The following is a 19065-nucleotide window of genomic DNA, read 5'->3' as shown; positions in this document are numbered from 1 at the left end:
TTCGGTTGCAAATCGTCTACGCGGCTACACGAACCATCTGGTGCTGCTGCTGGCAGTGGTGCACAAACAACAACAACAACAAGACAACACGTTCGTCAACAACAACAACAACACTGTGTGCCGTTGCCTAAAAAGGAAACAAACATATACAAGAGGCGACGTTTCGGCCAATGAGCCTTCTTCGTAGCACATACATAGAGAGCCAGAGTGGACGATAAGAGTTGCAGACTGCACGTGTTTACACCAAGGGACCCCGATGAGAGTTACACTTTTGAAACATGGCCTCTCTCTGTACCTGCTATGTGAAGTAGGGCCATTGCCCGAAACGTCGTCTATATATATACACCGCACGGCTAGACGGTGGGTGACCGCGTGACCGCGTGCGTCCCTGGGTGTTGAGTCTGCATGCCGGCACTGCTCGACTCAATTGGTGCTGCTCGTGCTGCTGCTGCTGCTGTTGCCACACGAGAACGTTGCTGCTGCTGATGCTGCTGCTGCTGTTGCCACACGAGAACGTTGCTGCTGCTGCTGCTGTTGCCACACGAGAACGTTGCTGCTGCTGATGCTGCTGCTGCTGTTGCCACACGAGAACGTTGCTGCTGCTGCTGCTGTTGCCACACGAGAACGTTGCTGCTGCTGATGCTGCTGCTGCTGTTGCCACACGAGAACGTTGCTGCTGCTGCTGCTGTTGCCACACGAGAACGTTGCTGCTGCTGATGCTGCTGCTGCTGTTGCCACACGAGAACGTTGCTGCTGCTGCTGCTGTTGCCACACGAGAACGTTGCTGCTGCTGATGCTGCTGCTGTTGCCACACGAGAACGTTGCTGCTGCTGATGCTGCTGCTGTTGCCACACGAGAACGTTGCTGCTGCTGATGCTGCTGCTGCTGCTGTTGCCACACGAGAACGTTGCTGCTGCTGCTGCTCATGTCGCTGTCGCTTCTGCTTCTAAGTGGTGCCAAATGCCCCCCTCTGCTGCAGCTGTAGCAGCCGCTGATGGTCTCGTTGGCTTTTGGTAATGTTGTTGCTGTTGTTGTTGCTGTTGTTATTGTTGCTGCTGTTGTTGGTATTGTTGGTGTTGTTGCTGCTGTTGTTGTTGTGATTGTTGGTGTTGTTGCTGCTGCTGTTGTTGTTGTGATTGTTGGTGTTGTTGCTGCTGTTGTTGTTGTTGCTGCTGCTGTTGTTGTTGCTGCTGTTGTTATTGTTGCTGTTGTTGCTGTTATTGTTGTTGCTATTGTTATTCTTGTTATTGTTGTTGCTGTTATTGTTGTTGGTGCTGTTGCTGTTATTGTTGTTGCTGCTGTTGTTGCTGTCATTGTTGTTGCTGTTATTGTTGTTGCTGCTGTTGTTGCTGTTATTGTTGTTATTGTTGCTGTTGCTGCCGCTGCTGCTTTTCCCGATGCTATGCTGTTGCCCGTCGCTACGAATGCCCGACGCCAGAGTGTCTTCCGGCAACGCTGCGTCCAATCAATATTGCTCCACCTCCTGCTGCTGCTGCACGTATCGCGAGTGGTGGTGTCGACCCATCATCACGACCCCTCCGCCGCCGCCCCGAGACCGCCCCGAGGCGGCGGACCGCGAGCTGTGAGCCCGCGAGCCGGCGGCGCGCCTCTGCGCGAGATTCTGCGAGATGGAGCGCTGCAGGTTGCGGTGGGACGACGCGGACGACGCGGACGACGCCGCTGGACGGCAGCCGACCGCGGGCGAGGGGTTGGCCGCGGCGGCGGTGGCGGTGGTGGTGGTGGACGCGGCGGCGTGACCGTCCGTGGCGGACGTCGAGGACGAGACGGAGGAGGGCGACACGGCGCAGGCCACCCACGGGTGACGCAGCGCCTGGGCGGCCGAGAGGCGCTCGGTCGGCTCCACCTTCAGCAAGCCGTCGACGAAGTCCTTGGCCACGTTGGAGACGCTGGGCCAAGGCTGAGGGTAGAGATGGGACAAGGTGTGTGTGTCTGTGTGTGTCTCTGTGTGTGTCTGTGTGTGTGTGTGCGCGCGTGTGTGTGTTGAACTTCTTTCGCACCGTACGTAGCCAACCGTGCTCATCGGTGGTGCCGGGGAAGGACAACAAACTGGACACTGGACAGGATTATAGAGACAAAGAGAAAGGTCCCTGCCCTTCGCCGAATAACATTTTTCATTTGTTGAAGCAAGTGCTGTTTTGGTCTATTTATATAAATATATAAATATATTTTTACATAAATATTAAATCGTTTCAATGTTTTTATGTTTGTATTTATATGTTTTATTGATATAAATAAAACATATATATTTTAATTTATATATAAAAGTATGTAAATAAATGTACATATACTTATACAAATATTATATTTGTATTTATTTATACATATATATTAACACAAAAAGAGATTTCGCATAGGTTAGAACATCGCGTTTGCAGGGGTGTCCAGGGTGGCTATTGACACACACATTGCAAAGACATGTGTACACACACACCACAAACACAACACACCACACACAACACACAACACACACACCACACACACAACACACCATGAACACAACACACACCACACACACTCACACCACACACCACACACACCACACTACACACCACACACATAACACACACACACCACACACACCGCACACACACACCACACACACACACCACACACACCACACACACACCAGACACACACACCACACACACTACACACACCACACACACACCACACACACACCACACACACACCACACACACCACACACTACACACACACCACACACACCACAGACACCACTCATGCACGCACACACACGCACGTGTTAGCGAGGACCTATTAAGGTCGGACACGGGGCACGAGGGGATGCTGTGGCCGTCACCACGCCTGGCTGTGTGTCTCCCCAGTGCTGGTGTTTACACACCCTGCACCAGGTACAGATTTGAGTCGACCTAGGGGAGGCCCACTTTACCGGTTCAGATCATCGTCACTGGTGTTGACCGTGAGCGGGAATCGAACTCGGGTCGCCACACACACATACACACACGACACACACACACCACACACATACATACACCACACACACACCACACACACCACACACACACCACACACATACATACACCACACACATACAGCACACATACACACACCGCACACACACCACACACATACATACACCACACACATACAGCACACATACACACACCACACACACACCACACACACACATACATACACCACACACATACAGCACACATACACACACCACACACACACCACACACACACCACACACACACCACACACACACCACACACATACACACACCACACACACACACCACACACATACACACACCACACACACACACACCACACACATACATACACCACACACATACAGCACACATACACACACCACACACACACCACACACATACATACACCACACACATACAGCACACATACACACACCACACACACACCACACACATACATACACCACACACATACAGCACACATACACACACCACACACACACCACACACACACCACACACACACCACACACACACCACACACATACACACACCACACACACACAGCACACACACATACACACACCACACACACACACCACACACACACACCACACATACACACCACACATACACACCACACACACCAGATACACACACACCACACACCACACACACACACCACACACACACCACACACCACCCACACACCACACACACACACACCACACACACACACCACACATACACACCACACATACACACCACACACACCATACACACCACACACACACCATACACACACCACACACACCACACAAACACACCAGACACACCCCCACCACACACCACACACACCACACACACCACACACACACACCACACACACACCACACACACACCACACACACACCACACAGGGGAGGAGAGGGGGGTCGGGAGGAAGGAGTGGGGATGGAGGTGAGGGAAGGAGTGAGGATGGAGGTGAGGGAGGGAGGAGTGGGGATGGAGGTGAGGGAATAGGTGAAGGTGCAGAGAGGTACACAGGAGCAGTCTGGGGGGGTCGGAAGGAATTGTGCAAAGTGTGGTGCGGAGTAGGTGGAGGGTGTGTGGTGTGTGTGTGGTGTGTGTGTCGTGTGTGTTTGGTGTGTGTGTGTGTGGTGTGTGGTGTGTGTGTGTGGTGTGTGTGTCGTGTGTGTGTGTGGTGTGTGTGTGTGTGGTGTAAGGTGTGGTGTGTGTGTGTGGTGTGTGTGGTGTGTATGTGTGGTGTGTGTGTGTAGTGTGTGTGGTGTGTATGTGGCGTGTGGTGTGTGTGTGTGGTGTGTGTGTGGTGTGTGTGTGTGGTGCGTGTGTGATGTGTGTGTGGGGTGTGGTGTGTGTGTGGTGTCTGTGTGGTGTGTGTGTGTGTGTGGTGTGTATGTGTGGTGTGTGTGTGTGGTGTGTATGTGTGGTGTGTGGTGTGTGTGTGGTGTGTGTGTGTGGTGCGGTGTGTGTGTGGTGTGTGTGGTGTGTGTGTGTCTGTGGAGTGGTGTGTGTGGTATGTGTGTGTGTGGTGTGTGTGTGTGTGATGTGTGCGTGACATCTTCTCCCGTTCGCACGCGACGACCGTGGGCGCGCGTGCCGGGGGTCAGAGCGCGTGGCACGCGATGTGTGGGGTGGGGTGGGGGGAGGTGGAAACGAGGAAGAAGGTGGGGGGGGGGGTGCACGTGTACAGGTGTCACTGTGTACAGGTGGGACTGTGTGACAGTGTGCAGGGGTGAGAGTGTACAGGTGTCACTGGGTGCAGGTGTGACTGCGTGCAGGGGTCACTGACAGTGTATAGGTTTGACTGCGTGCAGGGGTCACTGACAGTGTATAGGTGTACAGGTGTGACAGTGTACAGGTGTGACAGTGTACAGGTGTACAGGTGTGACAGTGTACAGGTGTGACAGTGTACAGGAGTGACCGTGTACAGGTGTGACAGTGTACAGGAGTGACTACAGGAGTGACCGTGTACAGGTGTGACTGTGACTCATCGGCGGATATAGAAACTTCACAAGGATGGAGGGGGGGGGGTTGGGGGGGGCGGGGGGCGCTCTCAAAATGCCAGGATGTATAATAAGTCCCGAGATCAGCAACCTTAAATAAACATGCGCTGTATATTCTCGCGTAACATCAATGGAACACCGATTTGTGGGGCAGGGGGGGGTCTCTCTCAAGGGGGGTGATTGCCCCCCCCCCAATCGCCCACCCTCTCCGCTCCTGCTCCGAGGTGGGGGGGGGCTCGGGGGAGGGCAGGGATGAAAGGGGAGGAGGGGGTCACTGCGACTTGTTCGCGTGACAGCGCCACACCTCGCGCGTCACGGCACCTGCCGCCTCTGACGTCACTGCCAGGTGAGACCAGGTGCCGCGGGGCCCGAGGAAGGGGGTGCGGGGGATGGAGGAATTTAAGGTGGGGGCGGGGGGGGGTGAGGGAGGGGGTGGAGGGGGGAGCTTTGATTTGCTGTTGAACTGGCGGGAGACAATCACATCATTTAAAAGTACAGTGGCTGCAGACAAAGATGAAGATCCTCCGTGTAGCCTTAACAGAGTGTCGGGGGTAAGTGCTGTTAGCGAGCACCTATGAAGGGTGGGTGGATGGCAAACACCACGCCCAGCCGCCTTTGTCTCCCCAGTGGCGACGTTTACACACCGCACCAGATACTCATTTGAGGCTGAGTCGACCTAGGTGAGGACTCAGGACCGGGAATCGAACTCGGGTCGACGGGTTCGTAGCGTAGTGCGCTAACCGCTACACATACACTCCCAGGACCTATACAAACACACACGTGCTCAGGGCTATTAATACTGTACAGATCAGAAGAGTTCGTACGGTGGTCCATCGCTGCTGACAGGGTAACTCTTCGTACGGCTGTTTAGAAAACTTGGGGTCATGATAAGACATACTTCAAAATGTATTTCTCATCAGGCTCCAAATGATGCGAACGAATAATTTACACCTAATTACGTAAACAAATTATGTATAAACAATGATGTAAACATACTCTTTGGTTCTTTCGGTAAAGTCACGTAGATGTTAAATGAAATAAATTATAACCCACGTGACTTTACCGAAAGAACAAAAGAGTATGGATCCCTGCAGTCACGAAAACTTCAAATCGAGAATGATGTAAACAGCTCTTGTCATCAACTCTCTGGCTTCTCGTTGTCTGTGCCATTGCCAAAAACGTTGTCCACTATATTAAATGTTATATTAATTTCAAGGCCACACACGGAAATTAAGTCTATTATTTGTGTTTTTTACCAGGTGTGAGACCCCACTGAGCTTCGTAGATCGTTTCAGAAGCGACCTGGACATCACGAATGATCGCTCAACGAAGCGGTGGCTTATCATCGTCATCATCACGCGGAAATGTGTCGCAGCCAAATGAATCTAAACGCGTGATGTTCATTCTAAATGTGGCGGGGGGGGGGGGGCAAACACCGGAGGACCCGGAGTAACAGTCCACGCTCTCACTGGGAGAGAGAGAGAGACGCCGCGAACTCCAATATATAGCAGCTGTCAGGGTCGGGATCGGGATCGAACCCACGCCCTCCTGTACACCGGGCGAGGGAGATAACATTTCCTAGCCACCGCAGCGCCCCTGCATTTCCACCCCCCCTCACCCTTCTGACCCCCTGCCCCTCGAGCCCCAGCCCCCACCTCCAAACTAAATACCCCCCCCCCCTCTCTCTGCCCTCCTCCCCCCAAATAAATATCCCACCCCCCGGCGCTCACCACACACTCCCATAATCAAACAGGAAATTAATTAGCTGGTGACTTTGCGAGGAGGTGTTAATCCCTAGGGGGATAGGACGCTAGGACGCGGTGGTGATGGTGGTGATGGGGGGAGTGGAGGTCGCTCTAGACGCTAACATGAACGAGTCCAGTTCAACACCCGTCCCAGGACGCCTCGAGATCTTCGTGGGAGCAGTGCCACACCACGTGGCACGCACCGCATGCACGCCGCGGCGGTCACGGAGACTGATAGTCACTTCGCCGCGCTGGTCAGTCAGATATTACTCGCCACTGATGTTAGCCGTGGCCGGGAATCACGTTCAGGTCGCATGATTCATGGCGCAGTGTGCGAACCACTGTGGCCACCTCTCCCGAGCCTCCCGACTTGTGAAGGATAATCGCTTGATTCATCATATTTGCATGCCGAGCGTGGTGGATATGCGAGTCTGTGGCCCAGGGCTTTGGAAAGCAAGGGTTGGTGGATCACTCAGAGATTTGTAAAACTCTTCGCCTCGCTGCCGTGCAGGGTGACCAGAATATGGCCCTGGGTGGGCTTAGAGACCCATATAATCATCTAAGTCTATGGGTCTTAGTGTGAGTCTATGGGTCTCTCTGTTAGTCCATGGGTTTATCTGAGTCTGTGGGTCTCTGTGTTATTCTGTGGGTCTCTGTGTTAGTCTGTGGGTCTCAGTGTGAGTCTATGTGTCTCTATGCGAGTCTGTGGGTCTCTATGTGAGTCCGTGGGTCTCTTTGTTAATCTGTGGGTCTCTGTGTGAGTTTGTGGATCTCTATGTGAGTCTATGGGTCTCCATAGGCCCCCCTGTCCATGTTCAAATCCAGGCTAAAGACCCTTTCTCTTCTGCCTATGACTGCCTGGCTCTCCCCCTCCACAATACATCGGTCCACTGCTTCTGTACAGCGGCCTGATAGCCCCTCCCATTCAGACGCCATCGTCATCGTGATGATGATCATCATGAACTACGATTAATCCACTACTGGATGATGATACACATTGTATTGTGCTCCAATAAGGGGGAAGGGGGCGAGGAGACAGGCGGGGGAAGGTGGGGATGGAGGGAGCGAGGGGCAGATGGGCCGCAGGGACAGAAGGTCACGGAGGACGCATGTTGATGCGTGACCTTGCGGGCTGAAGAAGGGCAGAAGAGGGTTGGCTTGGGGACGATGTGGAGGAGTGTAGTTGGGGGGGGGTCGCTTGTCGCGGCCCGGGACCCCCAGGCAAGACGGGACTTGTTCCTGTCCCTCATTTAATTGGGAGCCACGCTCGCTGGAGCGACCCCGAAAGCAACATTCTCATCAAAGAGGAACTCATCCGCACCTCTCTCACGCTCCCCACCACCAGCACCACCAGCACCGCGACACCATGCGAACATGGGCCCATTACTCAGCAGGGTTCATAATGTTTGTGTCAGATCACTCAGCCGGCACCGCTGATGAGCTGGGTTTGAACCCGGGTTCCAGTCGTCCGTGATTTCAGGTGAAGCGAGATGATGGCCTCAGCCCGGTAGCCAATGACTGCGTAAACTGAACGCGATGTTGAGAATTGCGTCCTTCGCTGTGGGTAAGGTGGGCCTTTGGACAGGGATCTCCGGAGTAGTTCTGCGATACATGCGTCCGCGGGCCGTTCTCTAACGCGGGTCAATTCGCGAGCTGCGACGATTAACATCATCACGGTGGCTCGGAGATGTTAACTACCTCGCCTGGTATACAGGAGGTCGTGGATTCGATCTTGACCCTGACGCCTGCTGCTGTATATTTGGAGTTTGGATGTCTCTCTCTCATCATCATCACGGTGGCTCGGAGATGTTAACTACCTCGCCTGGTATACAGGAGGTCGTGGGTTCGATCCCAACCCTGACGACGCCTGCTGTATATTTTGAGTTTGCGTGTCTCTCCCTCCCCGTGGTCGCGTGGGTTTTCCTCCGGTTTTTTTTCACTCCACATTTAGAATCAACATCACGCGTTTAGAGTATCTGGCTGCTATACGTTTCTACATGATGATGAGCCACTTTGTGTACCGCATTCTCCTGGCGAGCCAGGGAATATACACATTACGTATACATCGATATATTTCCCTGAATCTATCGGACGCCACAGTGGCGAGATGTTAACTACCTCGCCTGGTGTCCAGGCGAGGTAGTTAACATCATAGGTTTGATCCTGACCCTGACGTCCGCTGCATATTTGGAGTTTGCGTGTCTCTCTCCCCGTGGTCGCGTGGATTTTTCTCCGGGTCTTCCGGTTTTCCCTGCACATTTAGAATCAACATCACCAAGCGTTTCGCGTCTTTGGCTTTCAACGTGACAAGCCACTTCGTTGAGCTATCATCAGTGGGCAGGTCGCGTCTGAAAAAGAGCTACGTAGCTCAGTAGACCTTACCTGGTAAAATAGAAAATTGTTAAATTTTTTGTTCAACTCGTTGTGAAGGACACGCGGCCTGAGCACCCCCCCTCCTCCCCCCCGTCGCCGGGCAATATGAGGATGAACGGCCACGTGCCCCACTGCGTCCTCGCTCCTGTGATGTCATCTTGAAGAAGAGACGCGACGTGGTGCACCGCTCACCGCGAGCGCGCTGTTGTAACGAAATATTTGAAATCCGTGCGCGGCACAAGCCATTACTTTGCGGGTGTAACTCCCGTCACTGTCCATCTCTCTCTCTCTTTTGTCTCCGGCCCCTGTCACCTGCCTCTCTATCCATCTCTCCGTTTATCTCTCACCTCTACCTGGCCGCAGCGTGCCACCACCCCACCCCCTCCGACCTCGCCTCCTCCGCTCTCACCTCGCCAATGTAGCTGTACTTGCCGCGCAAGATGGCCCTGAAGAGGCGGCTCTTCGTCTCCTCCTCGAAGGGCATGGTCCCGCTGAGCAGGATGTAAGAGATCACGCCGATGGCCCACATGTCCACCGCCTGCGTAAACGCGCCGCGCCGACTCAGCACCTCGGGGGGCGTGTACTCGGGCGTCCCGCACGCGGTCCGCACGGACGGCCCCAGCCCGTCCTCCTCGTGCCCTCGCCCCTGGCCCTGCCCGTGGCCCTGCCCCGCTCGCACGTTGCCCGCGAGGCCGAAGTCCGTGATGAAGAGGCGCGAGTCCGCGCCCGGGTGATAGTAGAGCAAGTTCTCGGGCCTGAGGTCGCGGTGGGCGATGCCCAGCGCGTGCAGGTAGCGCGCCCCCTCGAGCAGCATGGACAAGGCCCTCGCCGCGTCGCGCTCCGTGAAGGAGCCGCGCGCGAGGATGCGGTCGAAGAGCTCCCCGCCCGTGGCGAGCTCCATCACCAGGTAGGTGCGCGTCGGTGTCTCGAGCACCTCGATGAGTTGCACGACGTTTGGGTGCCGAACCCGGCGCAGCACCGCCAGCTCGCAGGCGCACGCCTCGCGGCCCTCCGTGGCCGACGTCTCCACGAGCTTGATGGCGTAGGGCTGCCTCGAGGAGCGGTGCTCGGCGCGCACCACGCTGCTGAAGCTGCCGCGGCCGATCAGCGCCTTGAGGTCGTACTTGGCGGTGACGCGCGCGTCGAATTTCGCGCGGAATTTGGCCACTTTGCGAGACGAGGGGTCGATGTACTCGCCGCCGATGTCGCCGCCGTCGCCGGCCGCCGCCACCGATGCCGCCGCCGCTTTGAGCAGACACGGGTCGTCGAACTGCTTGTCCTTGGAGCCCCCCTTGGTTCTGCCCTCCTTGCCGCGCTGCTTCTCGACGCCGCTCGTGGCCGTCTTCACGAAGTCCACGTGGCCTCCCTTGGGGCAGTCGGGAAGGATCTTGCTGTGAGCGCATCCCATAGCGGCGGGGGTGCCACTGCTGCCCCCCCCCCTTCCCACCCCCCACGCACACCTCTACCCCCCCGCCCCCCCCCCTCTTCTCCTCCGCCTCCTGCACGGAGCACCCTTTCCGTTTTACGCAAGGAACGGCGCCCCGACCCCAGCTGGGGACGTCTCCCTGGCGGCCACTCGGCCACTCGGAGCGGGCGCTCTCGGGGTTTGCCCGCTGAGAAGGCTTCGCTGTGCTCGGAGCTGCTCGCCGGCGAGACCCATGGCGTGCGAAGTGGGGTGGGGGGGGTCTCGTCTCGGCTTCCTCCTCGCAGACCCCCTCGACTCCCGCCCCCTGCCGCAGCAGCCGCCGCCTCCAGACACGCTCCACGCGACGACTCGTCTCCCTGTCGCGCGCGCGAGTGCGCGTGTCTCTCGCTCACCACGGCTGTCTCTGCGTGCGTCTCTCTATCCCTGTGTGTGCGTCTGTGTGTGCGTCTGTCTCTGTGTGTGTGTCTCTCTCTCCCTCGCCACTGCTTTTTGTGTGTGTCTCTGTGTGTGCGTGTCTGTGTCTCTCTCCCTCCCTCGCCACTGTTTCCCTGTCTCTTGTGTGTGAGTGTCTCTCTCGCTCGCTGTCTGTGTCTCCCAAGATCGGAGGAGGGGATTTAAGGCGAGGAATCCCCGGTGGGAAGCCGCCACGCTCGCCTGCCCCCCCCCCGCCTTCCCCCCCCCCGCCTCTCACGTGCCTGCCCCCCCCCAACCCCTATCGTGTCGCGACCGTGCCGCATGTAAACACAATCCCTGGCGCGTACCTGGTGCGACGTTGGTTGCGTGACGGAATGCGCGCACGGTCACGCAAAGAACGCGCCGGCCGGAGAGGGGAGGGGCAAGAGGGCGAGGGAGGCGGGGCTCAGAACAATACAACAACTCCTAAGGGGAGGGGCGAGTTGCATCACCGTAGGCGCTGTCTTTGTAATCATCACGACCGTCGTTGTGATCAACATCGTAATGATCATCGTCATCATGGATCCCCCACCCACCATTGGTTCTCTTTTCGTTTTTTACGATCAGAGGAAACAAGAAGATGCTTGGTGTAGTCGGCACTTTGCTTCGTTCATCATTTAGTTTTTTTATGCTTTGCTTTATTTAAACCTCTCCCCCCCTCCCCCCCCCCCCCTTTTTAAATGAAATATTCCACAATATATTTCACTCTCTGCTCTCCTTACCCATTCCCTCTCTACCCCCCCCCCCTCTCTCTACCCCCTCTCTCTACCCCCCCCCTCTCTCTCTACCCCCTCTCTCTACCCCCCCCCCCCCTCTCTCTTTACCCCCTCCCTCCCTACTCCATGTCTATCGTCTTCATTGATCTTGCCGCACCTCCCCGTTCTTCCACGTTGCTCTAGAAACTCAACCCTCACCACAATCCCCACCCCTCACCCGCTCGACCGCAGCTCACCACAATCCCCATTCCCCGGCTGGCTCGCCAGGGGAAAGGCAGCCCAGCAACGCGTGGACTAATCTCCATCTGTTTCCATCTGTAAAGGATGGAGTGGTCGCCCCCCTCGCTCCGCGTGGTTTTTCTCCGCGCGTTCCGGGTTCTTCCCACGTGTATAATACTACTACTAATAAGCGCAACTCATCCAATGGCTGAGCACAACATTACAAACACAATACGGAACCCTCCTGAACGTGAGTCCTTGCGCTCAGTGTGGCTTTCCTGGATAGATAAATAAAGACCGATTGTATATTATTAATTTGTAACGGACACGCCTTTCGTTGATTGAAAGAATGAGAGGCCAGGGGAAACCAAAGGCACTCGGGAAGGTTAACCAGAACCGACGCGACCAACAATTGCCCAAGTTCTGTGATCCTACATTGGGGATGGTCGGCCAACTCCACAAGATGAGTCTTGAATCTCAGTGAGGCTTTGCGAGGTACATGCGGTTTGTTGCTGCAGAACACCGCGCTATTGAAAAATCGCGTTATAACGAAACAATACATAATCTAGGGTCAGAGCACAGTCCGCGCTAACACGCGAGATGCGCACGCAGGCTGAACAAAGCCTCAGGCGCGTGGGTAGCGTCTAGAAGCATCCAGCAGCATCCCACTGCCTTGTGCGATGCTACGCAGAGGCAGCCGTACCACCGCTTATTGCTACTCGCGCGGCGTAGTTCTGTTCACACTCAATCACGTTATATCCAATTCGCATCTGCGTTATAAAAAAAAATGTGTTCTCTCATACATTCACCGCGTTATATCTAATTCGCGTTCTGAAATCACGCGGCGTATTGGGAGAACTCACTGTAATTGGCGTTATAATAATCGTGTTTAAAATTTTAGGAGAGTCATGCTAACAATGTTTGATAAGCCACGCTATCTCCTAGTCCGCAAAGAGGTTGGTTCTCGTTGAGGTGAGGCGGATTTGTATAGACGGGACCGAGGGAATGTCGATGCACATTAACTGTGCGCCCGTCTGCGGAGAGATGGTCAGAGGTGGGACAATCGATTAATTATTGAACTGAGTTGATTAATCGACGAAAAACTGTAATCAGCGATTTGTTTTCCTGTTCGAAGTTATAATCATCGAGCCGAGGAAATCAAAAGTAAAGGACGATAGGACGGCGGCGTAGTGTATTCAGTTCAGACCAAGGCTATATCATATTTCGGTAAAGCCACGTAGGTAAAGACGATTGCTTGTGTTGCGATCGAAACGTCGTGATATTTTTTATAATTTTTCTATCTACATGGCTTTACCGAAATACTCATAGAACGTGTATTCCTGTAGTCACGAAAGCTTTACGTCAAGATTCAAGGCTATAATGTCCATAGTTAAGTAATAAAAATACGTATAAAACTAAACACTATTTTTTTAAATTTACTAGGTAAGTCTCACTGAGCTATGTAGCTCTTTGTCAGAAGTCACCTGACCACAAATGATAGCTCAACGAAATGGCTGATCAAGTGGAAATGTATTGTCAGCCAAATACTCTAAATGCATGAATGTTGATTCTAAAAGTGGAGGGAAACCCAGTAAGAGCTGGAGATAAATCAACGCGACCACGGGGAGAGCGAGAGACACGCAGACTCCAAATATATAGCAGCAGGCGTCAGGGTCAGGATCGAACCCACGACCTCCTGTAGACCAGGTGAGGGAGTTAACATCTCATAGCCACCGTGATGAGAGAGACACGCAGACTCCAAATATACAGCAGCAGGCGTCGGGGTCAGGATCGAACCCACGACCTCCTGTAGACCAGGCGAGGGAGTTAACATCTCATAGCCACCGCGGTTAAATCGGGGACAAGATGAAGCAGCGTCGTGTAGAGGGTGTCAGCTGTCTCGCCTGTCTCCAGGAGGTGATTGGTTGAGCTATTGTTTGTGGCCAAGTCGCTTCTGAGAAATAAGCTATATATCTCAGTGGGCCTTACCTGGTAAAATGTTTTTTTAATTGGTTATGGGCCGTCTATAAATGACGTCACGCACCTAGGGGGGGGGGGGTCAGACATTTGTGACGATTTGTGACAAGGGGGGGGGGGGTGGTTGAGAAATATGACGTCACATCAAAATGCGCAACTTTAAATAAATATAGAATTGTTATAACAACACTAATTGTTATAGCAATACTCCTACAACATCAGAGTGTAGCGCCACATTAAATACGCACTACAATGACAATAGTTTAAAACGATTTGAAGCATGTTTTATGGTTTGGGGGGGGGGGGGGCAGAGCTTTGTGACGTCATATTTGAGGGGGGGTCTGACTCTTTGTGACGCCGTGTGACTAGGGTTCAAAATGGTCCAAAATCGAGGTAACGTCATTTATGGACGGCCCCTTAACCGTTCTGTAGTTGTACTCAGCAGAGGCCAACGTGATGATCATGATCGTGCCGCCGGGGTGCGGACTGAAATTCTTCCGCCTGTCAATAGGCGTCTCTCGCGAGCAGACCGGCTGCCGAGGTTTCATGCCGAAGGGGCCGGCCATAAATGACGTCACGCGATTTTGGACGATTTTTACCCCCCCCCCTTCGTCACACAGCGTCACAAAACTCAGACCCCCCCCCCCTCAAATATGACGTCACAAAGCTCTGCCCCCCCCCAAAAAAAGCATAAAACATGCTTCAAATAGTTTTAAAATATTGTCATTGTAGTGCGTATTTAATGTGGCGCTGCACTCTGATGTTGTAGGAGAAAACATTTATTAAAAAGTCTATTTAATTAAGTAGAACGTGTTGTCTATATTTATTTAAAGTTGCGCATTTTGATGTAACGTCACTTTACTCAACCCCCCCCCCCCCCAGGTGCGTGACGTCATTTATGGACGGCCCCTAAATGGCTCCGTGAAATCGAGGTCTTTGGATGAGATCGCGTAAAAAATATGTGTCGTTAAACCCACCACCACCCGACACCGCCAATGAGTGAGGTCCGACACGTAAAGAAAACGTGCCGATTCGCTACTGGTGCAGCACACCGGTGCGTTGGAGAGTAAACCCACTGCAACATTTACAAATCGAGTACGACGTTTCGCCGGTAATTACAACAACCGGCACCATCGGGCGGGCAGCCCAAAGTTGTGGAGAAATCCTCCTCCTGCTTCGGTCTTCACGAGAGGGATCGGTGCGATGTCGTCACTTGTGAGACAATCGGGTGCGGAGGCCGGAGGGGGGCCAATGTGTATAGATAAATTACACTGGATATCCATTAGGGGCCGTCCATAAATGACGTCACGCACCTAGGGGGGGTCATAGATTTGTGACAATGTGTGACGAGGGGGGGGGAGAAATGTGACGTCACATCAAAAAGCGCAACTTTAAATGAATATAGACAACACGTTCTACTTAATTAAATAGACTTTTAATAAATGTTTTCTCCTACAACATCAGAGTGCAGCGCCACATTAAATACGCACTACAATGACAATAGTCTTCTTGGTTCTTTCGGTAAAGTCACGTAGAAGGGAAGTAATAAAATAATAAAAATAAAACATAATAAAATGATTCTCACGACGTTTCGGCCACAACGCAAGCAGCCGTCTTCAGGTGAAGAACATGTCTGTCGATAAGACAGAGTCTGAATGACACGTCCTAGGCTCATTGAACCATCAGGTCTCCTTTTAATTAGGACATCCAAAAAGGGTAGCTTGCCATCTTTTTCGACTTCCATGGTGAATCTGATGGCTGGGTGTATGGAATTGATGTGGTCGAGAAATTGGTCTAGAGCAGGCCGGCCATGTGGCCAGATGACAAAAGTGTCATCTACGTACCTCTTCCATAAGGTCGGGCGTAGAGTGGCAGTCTGGATGGCGTCAGTCTCAAATATTTCCATGAAGACATTGGCTACAACCGGAGATAGAGGGGAGCCCATTGGGGTGCCCTCTCTGTCTACAGGAAAGCCACCCATACGGATGCTTACCTAAAACCGGATTCCCACCACCATCCATCCCAGAAGAATTCCCTCATCAAGACTCTATACCATAGAGCCCAATGCATTTCCGACCAGGAACACATTGCCAGTGAACTCAAACACGTACGCCAAGCTCTTAAGGCTAATGGTTACTCCGACTACACAATCCGCAAAGCCATCACTCCAACCATCAAGAAGGATCCTGTTGAGGAGCCTCTCAAGACCATCACCTTACCCTACATTGCTGGGGTCACAAAAAAGATCTCCAAAATCCTGATTAAACACAAGATCCAGGTCCGATTCAACACAGTACATAAAATCCGTGATCTGGTCCCGTCTGTAAAAGATGTGGTTCCAGACATACAGTACCCAGCGTCTACAAACTAAGTTGCCTCTGTGGTAGCAGTTACATTGGAGAAACCAAACGACATGTCTCGGACCGCATCCGTGAACATAAAGCAGACTTGAAACACGGTAGGACAAACACCTCAGCCGTGGCAGATCACTGTTACAATTCAGTAGGTTCACATGATATTGACTTCTCCAAGACAGAGGTTCTCTGCAAGCCATCTGGCTACCATGAGAGATTCGTTCATGAGGCGATCCACATATACAAACACAGAGACAATTTCAACCGAGAAGATGGATTCCGGCTTAGCAATCATTGTAAGGACGTAATAAACCATTTCGGATGTTAACTGATTGTGTCCCCGTTTACGGTGACTTTCAGACCGCGTTCCACTCACTGACATTGACTATATATCTTGTATTCTCCGCAGGGAATGGATTCTTTGCTCCGCTGCAAGCTTCCTACCACCACTCTCCCATTGACATATTTCGTTGCTTCCTCTTAGTACCTTTGACGCGACGGTCAATGGTATAGTATATAGCATATTGTATAATAATAAATAGTATTAAAGTGTAATGTTTAATACAATGTATAAGGTAATATATAGTATCGTAATTGTATAGTGAATATACATCAGTGTGGTATACAGTTGGGTGGGTAGAATAATACATAGTGTAATATTACACTATGTATTATTCTAAGACATAGGGTAGTGTATAGTAATACAGTATACAATTTATTGTTGGGTTTGTCTATGGCAGCATATAGTACGGGATAGACCCATGTGATGTAAGGAAAAAGTTTAAAAAGTTTAGCTGGAAGCATATTATATTTTTTGCGACCTAGAATTGTAATGTATTACTCACGGTTAGTAGCTCAGCTTATTGAGAGTATATTTAGCATACTGATGATACTATGTAGTTTATACTTTAGCTTTTTACGTGGTTGTTTAGTTACTGCAGCTACATACTATTAACATTCCTTCCCTTAATTAATGCTACCCCTACCCCCTCCCTTTGATGCTGCTAATCCTGCATAATGCATGGGCATAATATGACTTTGAAAACCCCCCGCCCACCTCCTACGCATTTCACAAGTAGCACTAGTCGCATTTCCTGCATTTCCCATAAATATGCTAAATTCCTCTTCATATGAAAATTATTTTGTCAAGGCGTTCTTCCTCCTCCCTCCCAGCTTAAATAGACGCTCCAAGCCTAGGACGTGTCATTCAGACTCTGTCTTATCGACAGACATGTTCTTCACCTGAGGACGGCTGCTTGCGTTGTGGCCGAAACGTCGTGAGAATTATTTTATTATGTTTTATTTTTATTATTTTATTACTTCCCTTCTACGTGACTTTACCGATAGAGCCAAGAAGATGAATCCCTGCAGTCACGAAAGCTTTAAATCGAAATGACAATAGTTTAAAGCGATTTGAAGCATGTTTTATTTGGGGGGGTGCAGAGCTTTGTCACGTCATATTTTAGGGGGGGTCTGACTTTTTTATAATGCCGTGTGACGAGGGGGGGGGGTCAAAAATCGTCCAAAATCGCGTGACGTCATTTATGGACGGCCCCTTACCGGTTAATATCTGGGTTAACTCTCCAACGCACCGTGTGCTGTAATATTCTGTGGCGTCGGCATCTCCTCTTCCTCTCCCCCCGATGCTCGCTGTCCCGATCCGTCGTGGTCGTCCTCCCGGTCACGTTCGTGAGTCCGATGAGTCTTCCTGGCATCCATAACTTGAAGACAGTTTCACTTCTGACGCCAGTTGTAATATCTTCAATTATGGCGGGAGACGAGTTGACGGGGCAGCACTTGTTTATTCACAATGGTTGCACAGTAACAGGCACAACCGAGATAACGCCTATGTTTCGCGTGCCTGACTCGGCCACGCACTCCGTCTCTCCCGTAGGGTACGCGTACCTAACTCTGCCTTGTACTCAGGTTCTCCGCTACGCTATCCCCACGGGGAGCTATCAGACCCCTACACGCGCCCGGCTCGGCCACGCACTCAGTCTCTCCCGTAGGGTACGCGTGCCTAACTCTGCCTTGCACTCAGGCTCTCCGGCTACGCTCTCCCCACGGGGAGCTATCAGACCCGCCTTGCCAGGCCACGGGTCTCGACCACTGAATTACACAGCCCGGCCCTTACAAGGGGGTCGGGCCGTGAATCCCAAGGCCTCGCCTCTGAGCCTCACAGAGCCCCGGCCCTTACAAGGGCAGCGGGGCTAGGGGTCCCAGGGCCTATCTCTTCCTCCGTCTTCTGTCTTCGCCGGTTACCAACTCCCCGAGTGCTCCCGCGCATCGCCTTACATAGCCCTCCGCTCCAGGGGGTGGGGCCTATGCGGACCGCGATGTGGGCACCCGCCTGCGGACCGTGATGTAGCCACCCACCACGCACTGTCTCACGATCCTCCCCGCCAGCACGTATCACCACTACACTAGTAACGAATTGGGCATGCTTTTTTCACGTGACAACCCTTACTAATTGGCTGTGACGGGTGGTGGCGGGTTTAACGACGCATTTATATTTAAACCGACTCCGTGAAGACGGTGAACACGCGGCCACGGCTGGAGACTGCCAGGTGGGGGGAGGGGTGGGGGGACCTTGCCTCCGCGTGGGGAGGGAACGAGAGGTGGGGGGGATGACACCGCGAAGTCCGCCAACGCAGGCGGGCTCACGACCCCACGTGCTGCTGCTGCTGGGCTGCGCCATCATTGCGGCCCAGCCACGTGGGTTTTTGAGAGCTGCACTAAGTCTCTGCGTGATCCACCAACCCTTGGGGGGGAGGGTG

The 19065-nt window shown here is 52.8% G+C and overlaps 1 protein-coding gene across 1 annotated transcript; it reads right to left on the bottom strand.

Moving 5' to 3' along the window:
* Positions 1-1465: 1465 nt before the first annotated feature.
* LOC144942212 (serine/threonine-protein kinase H1 homolog) lies at positions 1466-10551 on the bottom strand. The gene is made up of 2 exons (XM_078868967.1): positions 9553-10551; positions 1466-1918 (listed from the first exon to the last, which is right to left on the bottom strand). The coding sequence occupies exons 1-2, from the start codon at positions 10549-10551 to the stop codon at positions 1466-1468; spliced, it is 1452 nt and encodes a 483-aa protein (XP_078725093.1).
* Positions 10552-19065: the final 8514 nt, after the last annotated feature.

The sequence above is a fragment of the Lampetra fluviatilis genome, chromosome 26 (genome assembly GCF_964198595.1).
Source record: "Lampetra fluviatilis chromosome 26, kcLamFluv1.1, whole genome shotgun sequence".
In the NCBI taxonomy this organism is placed as follows: domain Eukaryota; kingdom Metazoa; phylum Chordata; class Hyperoartia; order Petromyzontiformes; family Petromyzontidae; genus Lampetra; species Lampetra fluviatilis.
This window is presented reverse-complemented; position numbering and strand designations above follow the sequence as displayed.

Bases quoted from the DNA above. Each gene is read 5' to 3' on its own strand.
- LOC144942212 (XM_078868967.1), bottom strand. From the start codon at position 10,551: ATGGGATGCGCTCACAGCAAGATCCTTCCCGACTGCCCCAAGGGAGGC. The intron at 1,919-9,552 runs GTGAGAGCGGAG...CTCTACCCTCAG, and splicing joins AGTACAGCTACATTGGCGAG to CCTTGGCCCAGCGTCTCCAA.